Consider the following 9,980-nt stretch of genomic DNA (forward strand, 5'->3'; position numbering starts at 1 on the left):
ATTATGGCTAACAAAATCGACCAACTATATATGGTATCATGGTTCTACCAAAAAAACCTTGATTAGCATTGTGCTTTATGTAATGTTAACAATCCATTTCCACTTCCAGTCTTCCACCTTAGGTGTAGAAGAAGAGAAAAGAGAGAGACGAGTGATTTGATTTGTGATGTGACATAAATTGTAAAGAGAGATAGAAAGAAAAATGTGTGGATATAAGATGGAAAATAAAAGTGAGGTGTGTATGTATCAATACTCCGCGTGTATAGGCCGACGATACTATTACACTACAGCTGACAATAATCTTTGATTTACTTTGAACACTATAGCATCAAAATCATATTCAAATAATTCTCAAATTTCAGGTTTTGTTTGCAATTGGCAATGAGAGAGAAAAAATAATTTTTTAAGAACTAAGAAAATAATTCTCAAATAAAGTAATAAAACAAAACTCAAAAAGTAATAAAATAATTTGGATGAGAGAGAAAAAATAATTTTTTATGCTAAGAACTCAAAAAGTAAAACTCCTTATATAAGAACTGAGTTCTTATTTTTAAGAACTAAGAACTTCATGTCAGCACCTCCAATGGTTAAGAACTCAGTTCTTAGTTCTTAACTCAAAAATAAGAACTAAGAACCTTACATTGGAGATGCTCTAAGTGTTGCCCCAGAAATCACCATTTGACTTAAAATTTAGATTATGCTTATCTACCCATTGAAGTAAGGTCAAAACAACTTATAGTTGATTATAAGCTATTTACATAAGTTTCCTGAGACAATTATATAAACGTTTATGCTATAAGGTAAACTTAAATAATTTTTTTAAACAGAGGCATAACGTATTAGGACTTTATTTGTGCCATTCAATCTAACCTGTTTAGCTTAGCACATTTTTATGGACAATGTAAACTCATCTGACGAGGTAATAATATTGCTTGCTCTGCTTTTCTAGTGTGGAAGACCAACCTGGCACTGTGGAAGAGACATTTTTATTTTGTATATTCCTGTTTTCTGTTGTAAATAATAGCTACACTTGTAGAAGTACAAAAAATGGAAGTTTCTTAATTGTATTTTGTGCTCAAGACAATCATAATATCACTTTAACTGTAATTATACCTTCAAAATTTCTGATATTTACAACTGTATTATACTTTTATTGCTATTTTTCTAATCTATGAGTCATTTCCATAGGGACACATCCTTTTGCAGAGTGAAAACTCCGTGGCACTCCAAATTGGTGAAACAAGGTATCAAAGGTCAATGGTGTGGTCATAGTTCTATGAGAGCCATCCTTTTCTGGTCTTGGATGATGATGACTTGAGCTTCATCACAAGTTCTTCACGCTCGGTTTCTACCTCAGCGTATTTAAGGCTCAAGTGGAAGTATCGCTCCTGAATGTCTATTAATTCTGCTTCTAGCTTTGATTTTGTATGTTCAAACTTTTCTTTAGTCACTAGTTCTTCTTCAGCCATTGATTTTACTGGGGCATTTGCCTGGTTGTTGCGGTCTTGAGAGGACGATCTGCAGGATAAAAATTCAAGGAGCTTTTTCACCCAAGTGACTTAATAGATCAATAAGGCATGGGAAAACATCAGAATATGGTATTTAAGAAGCCATTTTATAGTGAACATATTTCTAAAATGAAAAGTAAAGCTATATTCAACTTAATTTTGAACATGGTTCTAAATTAAAATAATTGCTAAAAAGAACAAAACACCAGCCTCAATAGGCACCCAAGTGAAACTGAATCCTTTGTTTTCACATATAGAATATGTAATCACATGGAGGAATTTGACAGTGTTTTGTAGACTCATCCTAGACATCTAGGGTAAGGATGAAGCACCACTGTTTTTTTTTTCCCTCTTTAACTTCTTCATTTGTTTTTCTCCTTTTGTTTAATTTTTAACCTGTAGAAAAACCATTCTTGGTTATATGAGCACAGATGAGATAGATGGTACCCAGCCTTTATTCCCTTCAAATCACTCCCCAAAATTCCATTCTTGATGCCCTTAAATTCCTTGGATAGGTTTTCCTATTGGACATAATACGGAACCAAACTAAATGACAATTAATCACAAGGTGTTTGGTATCAATCTCTGTAACTAATGCTCTTTAATTTCTATAACTTTTATGTGGTATTTTGATCTGATAATGGCTGATGGGAGCCAAATACCCCATAGCTTAATTGCTTAAAACCCTAAACATTCTTGACAGACAGATATCCACCAAGTTGTAATTTTTTTGTTAGTATGTTCTAAGTTTGTCATAAGCTTAAAGTTTCACCAACAATTTCTCACTCAAATTTGTCCTAATCTGGAGAAGAATCAATGCTATGAATATATTCAAGTTTCAAGCAACTTTCTTTTAGGACATTGGAGTTATCCTGCTAAAAGAACCCACTAGTGGGAAAACTTTCTGTTTTTATTGATGCTGCTGCATACTTCAAAATAAAAGAAAAGCTTCAAACTAGTAACAGAAACAGAATAAGGGGTCATACACACATTTGAAAGTCTTTTTTTAATTTCTTTGAAGGCACAATGCATTCCTCTAACCTGTTAAGTTGAACTTCATAAATGTCATTGGCTTGAGCTTTTTCTTGTTCAGTCTGAAGCACTCGAGTTTTCGATAGTGGATCTACTTCAACATCATGAACACTTTCGTCATGAAGTCCATGTTCAGTTTCCACCTATTGAGTAAGAGGAGACATAAAAAAAACATTGAGTTTCCAGTGAGACCACAATTATTTTTTATATTTATCACTATGGGCCATACAGTTGAAGTTATAAAAAAATAACTCGGTAACCTTTGACAAGGAGGTAAAATATAATGAAGAAATTCAAAACACATCACCTCACTCTGATGTTTGTTGCTGTAATAAGGATCCTGTTGATCTTTCGGGATTTCTCTGTCATTCTTTGAAGATGACTTTTTCCTGTTAATTCGATGTTGATTGGTATTCTTCACCAAAGGATTCTGCTAAATCAAAGAAAGAATGAAAATTTAGAAGTCCTCTCATTGCAATTCTATCATGTTATTAATGAAAAACAAATACTAACTTTTGAGGCCTTCAAATCATCATGAAGAGGTAAAGTTTTCCTGTTTAGCTTTGAAACATGATTTCGCTTTTGTTCCTTAATCAGCTTCAATTCCTCTTCAAGGGCTTGAGCTTTTCTCTGGAACTCAGCTTTTTCATGCTCAAGTAGTTGTATGGTCTGTTGATGCTGGCTGTTCACTCTTTTGATATTGCTGAGCTCAGGATCCTGGATACATCTTGTTTCTCTTGCCTTCAACTCATTCTCCAACTGCATAAGCTTTTCTTCAAGAGATGATCTAGTTCTATTGCAGTCCTCCAGATCTGATGAAGCCTTCTCCAAGGTTAATATTCTTTGTTCAAATGCTGTCTTCTCTGCCTTCAAATCTTCATATAGTTCACATTTCTGGCGCAATGAGGCTTCCAGGCTCTTTTTCTCAGAATTGCAATCGTTGAGCTCATTCTTGAGAACCATAATCTCATTTTCAAATTGATGTTCCTGTTGTAACTGAACCTTTAAATTTCCATATTCGTCCATGAACTGTTGTCGCTCATATTCCGTGACTGTAAGTTTTAATTCAAGGGCAGTTATAGTGCTTTTGCATTCCAGTTCTCTTGATCTGTAGTCCTCCACCAGCTTCAACAAATTTTCACGTTCATCCATCAGCATTTCCATTTTAGTTTTGAAATCTGAAAGCTCGGTTGTTAGGTCTTTCAGATTTTGTTCATATTGCGCCTGCATCATATTAACCTCAGTCTTTGACAAAATCACTTTCAATTGAACTTCTTTAATAGCAGATTCCAGTTTGGATTTATCAGCATGTAATGAGGATACTTCAAGCAAAGCATTGGAAGCTATTCTCTCTTTTTCATCATAGGCTGCTGAAAGTTTCATGTTGAGGTTTTCAACTTCTAATTTGAGGTTCTGAATTTCTACCACCTTCTGCAATTGCACCTGACTAAATAAGATCTCATCTTGCTCCATATGTTCCCTATTTTTATCCAAAAGACCATCTAAAGCTGAAGTTAGATGCTTCTCCTTTGATTCAATATCTTCCAGCATTGAAGCAAATTTCTTCGCCAAGTATTCCACTCTTTCAGCACAATCAGCAAATCTTTCATCTGATTCGCTCAACCTGACTCTAATAAGGGAGCAATACTCCTCTAAATTCAACTTTTGCTTCTTCAAATCTCCATTTAGCTTCTCAAAAGACTTGCATTTTTCTACGAGATTCTCCATGGTAATTTGTAACTGCTGATTTTCTCCTCTGAGATATTCACATTCTTTCTGTGCTTCCGACCATTCAAATTGTGTCAGCTTTAATTTTTGGTTCAAATCTTCTATCGAAGAATCCATCTCAGGTTGCATCTCCATAATCTTCTCTTGAAGCCTTGCAACTTGAGATCTAGAGTTCTCAAGCTCTGATAAATGGGACTCTTGTTCATTTGTCAAATTTCTCAGTTGGGCTTCTAAATCAGAAACCAGCATCAATAATTGTTTATTTTCTCGTTCTATATCTGATACCTGGAGCTCTAGCTCATGCTTTCTTTCTTTAGTGATGACCTCCATGTGTTCCTCTAGTTGAAGTTTCTCTTGTTCAAGATCATAAACCTTGGCCTCCAACTGATAAAGGAGCTTCTGAAGAACCCCAATCTCCTTTTCTTTACAGGATAAGTTAGCCTCAAGATCTTCCATCTCAGATGTTCTATTAATTAGTTCCTTATTCAGATCTGTGATTCTGACTTCTAGAGCTAATTTAGAAGTCTCAAGCTCTTGAATTGGAATATGATCATTTTTAATAATCTTCTTGGCACTTTTCCCCTGAAGTATGTCTTCTGAATTGAATATTCGGAACAAATTGTTGCTTACTTCAGACTTAAAGCTATCAAAAGATTGATCCTTGAGCTTGTTTTGAAATCCATTTCCATCTTTTGAATTGCTCTTTGCTTCATTTAGCTGGCCTAAAAGCTCGAGGTTTTCATCTGTCAGCTCATTGCAGTCAGTCTCAAGTTCCTGAACTTTATCTTTCAATACTTTGATTTCTCTCAAAAGGCATCCATCAGATACATTACTGGACACTGTCTCCGCATTACATCTTTCTGGGAGAGATTCGACCAGCTTTTCTTTCAAATTTAAAATTTCTTCCCCCTTAGCAGATAATTTGCTTTCATATTCCATTTCCACACCTGAAAGAGCTTTGTTGTTTGGAAACCTTGCATGTTCAATGCCTCGTATTTTATCCTCCAAGGTCCCCTCCAGCTCTTGCACTTTCACCAGCAGACTTTTCTTTGATTCCTCCAACTGTTCTAGTTGGTGCATTAAGCTCTTATTTTCTTCTATACTTTGTTGGAATGATTTCTCCAGATCACTGAATTTTGAGGGTAGTGATGAAAGGTTTTCTATCTCATATTTCTGCTGTTCTATGGTCTCTTCCAGCTCCTGGAGAACAGACACAAGCTCAACATTTGCTTCTTGGCTCTTCTTCAGTTGCAAAGACAAGTTAGCATTGGATTCTTTCTGAAACTTCAGTTCATCTTTTAGAGATTTTTCAATGTCTGGAATGCACTCACTTTGAGATATTGAATCTTCCGATGCTTTCTGCCTCACTGTAGGATCCTCTGATGACAATTTTAACTCCTCAACTACTTTTTTAAAACTATCACGTTCTACATAAGCTTCTGAAAGGTTCATTTCCAGACCTTCCAGTTTTTTGGATTGATCTGAGAATTCTGTCCTCAGCATGTCCAAGTCACCCATTAGTTTTCTTGCGTTCATCTCCCACATCTTTGCTTCTGCCCGTAGCTCTTCAGTTTTATCTTCTGCAGCTTCCAGACGGTTGTTAGAAGCACTGGACATCTTAGGAGATGATGCACCAATATCTTGCATATTCTGAGAATTAGATGATGAATGATTCGACTGGGAAAAGTTATTAGCAGTGTAATCATGATGGGAAACACTTCTCTGGGAACTGGCTGAATCTTGTCTTCCGGTTGGGCTCTGCTCATCACTGATACATGGGGAGATATTTCCCCTTTCTGTGAAACCCTCAATTGAGTTAAAGCTGTAATTTGATACAGATCCAGAGAAGCTTGTTGTCTGCAGATAAGGTGCAACCTTTCAGTATCAGGTAAAGACAGGCCAACAGTAAATTATGCCACAACTCAAACATAACAACTCAAGCAAGCTGATAGCTATACATAAATAAATCCTTTTGATTCCCGGAACCTGAATGAACACACCTTTGTACAATGAATGACGTATGAGTACCATTTAGGATGAAATGAAGTTATGATTTCCCCACGAAAGTCTCTCAAAAACAGATGTTTGCATACTTAAGTAAGGGTCATTAAAAGCCAGTTAAATTTGAAATTGGTGGAGATGACCATTAGTGCAACTGAAAAGTTTTTCAAGTATAAACCTAATGAATTCTTCCTGGTAGACATCAGGAGGCCTTAAATATAAACAAACTATTTAACTGTAGAACTATTTGAGTCTGCAAACTAATTAGATAAGTATAGTACAGAGAACTATTATTTACCAACATGCTTGTAAGGGTAGGACTTTATAACCATTTGTGCACCAGAACAATGATTAAAGGGAAAATTGTACAATTTTACCCTTGTTTCAACTCCTCCGGTGGATAAGGTAGAGTCCCCATCATCAACTGAGGAAGATTCAACACTCTGTACATAAGAACTATCTGATTCTTCTGATTTAACAACCACATCATGATTATTTTCATTCATGGTTTGCAAATGGGAATTTGTCTTACTTGATTCTTGATCCCTGAAAAAGTTTAAGAGATCAATACTTACAAGAATAATAGGCATTGTAATACAGAAGACTACCCACCAATACAAACCTGAGTTTCTTTCTTGGTGTAAGGCACTGGACAGTTACCTGCAAAATGCATAACCACTGAATTCTCAACTCTTAAGTTGAATGACATTTTACTGCAATAGCAATAATGAATATAAGCCAATAGTTTTGCCCCTATACTGGGAGAGGAAAATCATTGAATTCTGCTTGAAGGAGAAGAAATGAACCCAAGAAAGCGGATTCTCAGCAAAGTAGGGCAAATGTCTAACAGTTACAATTCTCTTTACAGATAGTTCTAATGAAATAGTAAAACAAGTGAATTCAAAAGAAGAACCTGCAGCTATTTTATAAGAGTAACAAGTGAAAAGCCGTGTCATATGTGATTGTAGTACACTTCGGGTCATGGTCTCCATAAATTAGACCTAAACCTCATGCACCCCTCCCCCAAAAAAAAGAATAAAAGATGAAAAATACTCAAAAGACAGTGCCATCATCATCAGGTTGTTTTATGTTTAATGAAACAGAGATTTGTCAAAAAGGATCAAGCATCAGCAAGAAGGAAATAAAGTAATTGTCCAAGAGCAATTTATTAAGTGAAATGGTAACATTACAGTATCACACCAATTCAACTCATATGAAAAGGAAATAAATGAAGACGACAATTTATATAACTTTAGATCTTTTATTTGTAAAATCAATTAGCCAGCTTACATATTCCAGATTTTCAGCAACTTTGAATCTGATCCTAAATGGTACTAACATAACTATCTAGGAAATCACAAAAGAAATGCTTTATCACTTTATGCAATCAGTCACAAATAAGATTTAGCTTCAGTTGTATGACTTACATGCAAAACTGTCCCATGGTTGCACTTCTTAAGCGGGATTGAAAGTGGAATAGCAGTATCAGAACTCACATAGCTGTTCATTTTAACAGTAGCTTCTCCCAAGATGCCAGATCTTAAAGATCCCTGTGATTTATTTGACAATCCAAACAGAGAAGTTTCAAACTGTTTAAGGTGATTATGATCAAGGAACAGAAAAAGGCGTGCATATAGTAAAATTCGCAAAACTAGTGAGTGTTTGAGTGATAGTACCATGGCAACAATAAGCTTGAGGAGGCAATCATCAGCCTCCTTGGAAGAATCATCTCTTGAAAACCATATAGATTCTGAAAATGTATCCGACCATTGACAACTCCCATTCCGCACCGGTACTTTGCCTGATTTTGCAACTGTTTTGCCATTTTCTATTGAAACAACAGAAACAAACAGCTTGTCCCACCCCTTGGGTACCTGCAAACATCAGAATTAGCACGCATTTGCCAATTGACTCAAGAATAAAGCATTTCGTTATGCAATTCCAAAACAAAACTTAGCCAGGAAATCAAGCAACATTATAACAGTACCTTCTCATCTTTAAATTCATTTTATGATTTGTCTACTGTTAATTAATAATCCTTACGAAAAACCATATATGAATCATAGTTCTGCATCTCAAATCACCATTACAACAGAAACCACAAAGCTAATGCATCAGCTATCCAAACAACGCGCGAAGATCCGCAATTTAGATTTCTTAATTAAACTTCTAAACTAATTTCTTTCCACTAAAATTCAGCACTAACTAACTAAACTTCAATCACTCCACTCAGCTAGAACGTTTTTCCATTTCCAAAATGTGGAAGCACTTCACATGATTATTGATTAATAACGCACACAGATATCAAATTACCAGTGTTTGCTACTTCAAAATTAGAATCTAACAGTTTTCAGTTGCATCAATGAAGTATCATTGCGAATCAATCAACAATTCCGAAGATGAAAAAATCACAGAAAACTAGTAACATTGATCATCGACGCAAAGCTAAACGAGCTAGCAAGAAGAAAACGAAATTGAAAAACGAGTAAACAGTGAAGGAAGAAAGGAACGAACGAACCTGCAGAGCCTTGAGATGAGAGATTCTGAACTCGATTCTGTCACCTGATTTCGCAGACCTGTGCTTGTGCAGTCTAAACATTCTTCTTCTTCTTCTCTTTCTCAATTCTCACTGTGTTTGCTTCTATTTGTGTGCGTTTAGCGGCGTTTTCTTCTTCAAATTCAGCACATTCATGATGATGATGATGATGATTCCATCACGTTCTCTTTCTCTTTCTCTGCAACCACCATCACCAACTGGAGAAAGAGACGAAGAGAGAGTGTGTGAGAAAGAGAGAGAGCGTTAGCTAAGTGGTCATTGTTGTGAACGGGTGATATTTTAATTGTAACTTCCTTGTTGTAACCATTGTATTTGCGAGAGAGAGAGAGAGAAAGAAATTGAGCACAAAACGAGGCACTAGCACAAGAAAGAAAGGAAACCGCCAAAATTAAAGGAAGGAACTCAAGGAAGCATGATTGTTACATTATTATTTTGGGTTGTGTGCTTTATCCGTAACCAACCATGCATCATGGACTCCAGTGGAGTGAAACCGAAAGAAAACCCTACGACCCAACACGTCGGTCAGACTCTGAGATCATATTAAGTAGGTGAATATTTTTCAATAAATCAATTTTGATATGCATCATTCACGGATCGCATCTGATTGATATTTAAGGAACTTAAATTATTTAACGTTTGTGTTAGACTTTGTTGATTACCGCCTATCTATCAGTTAATTATACTAGACCTTATTGATTACCTTAGTTAGTATACGCATCATTAACGATCAAACCCACTGATATTTAAGGAAATTAACTATTTATGAATCAATTATGTTAATTATGTTAGACTTTGTTGATTACGCCTATCTTCATTTTTCCTTCTACCGTTTTTCTTATACAACATTTTTTTTTTCAGTTTCATGGAAGGGAAAGTCAGGTAACGATTCTACATGCTGACGTGTCATGTGGTGGTTGGCCAAGAACCTAAAAGGTGTTACTTTCCCATATGAGAGGTTGCAACTTATCGACATTGCTACAACCATTTACTCAAAAGCAATAAACAAACAAAAATGAACAGCCTGTTTTCCAAAGTGTGATGATATATAGAATAATTTGAGACTCAAGATTCAGCACTCAATTGAAGGAAGGATATGTATGACTGTATGTGATTGTGTTTACCAACTCTGATTTTTCATACCCATTATACTTTCA

At 35.6% G+C, this 9,980-nt stretch overlaps 1 protein-coding gene across 3 annotated transcripts; it reads right to left on the reverse strand.

The window, feature by feature from the left end:
* Positions 1-964: 964 nt before the first annotated feature.
* LOC130717359 (uncharacterized) lies at positions 965-9,224 on the reverse strand. 3 transcript variants are annotated; one of them, XM_057567566.1, is made up of 9 exons: positions 8,788-9,224; positions 7,946-8,143; positions 7,697-7,819; positions 6,892-6,929; positions 6,647-6,815; positions 3,054-6,125; positions 2,848-2,970; positions 2,550-2,683; positions 965-1,518 (listed from the first exon to the last, which is right to left on the reverse strand). In XM_057567566.1, the coding sequence occupies exons 1-9, from the start codon at positions 8,866-8,868 to the stop codon at positions 1,275-1,277; spliced, it is 4,182 nt and encodes a 1,393-aa protein (XP_057423549.1). In that variant the 5' UTR covers positions 8,869-9,224; the 3' UTR covers positions 965-1,274. The 3 variants fall into 3 exon arrangements, with proteins under 3 accessions (XP_057423549.1, XP_057423548.1, XP_057423550.1); XM_057567565.1 differs by having other exon boundaries at positions 2,848-2,973; XM_057567567.1 differs by lacking the exons at positions 6,892-6,929; positions 7,697-7,819; positions 7,946-8,143; positions 8,788-9,224 and having other exon boundaries at positions 2,848-2,973; positions 6,568-6,702.
* Between the last annotated feature and the right edge of the window lie 756 nt (positions 9,225-9,980).

Source organism: Lotus japonicus, chromosome 5 (genome assembly GCF_012489685.1).
Source record: "Lotus japonicus ecotype B-129 chromosome 5, LjGifu_v1.2".
Classification (NCBI taxonomy): Eukaryota; Viridiplantae; Streptophyta; class Magnoliopsida; order Fabales; family Fabaceae; genus Lotus; species Lotus japonicus.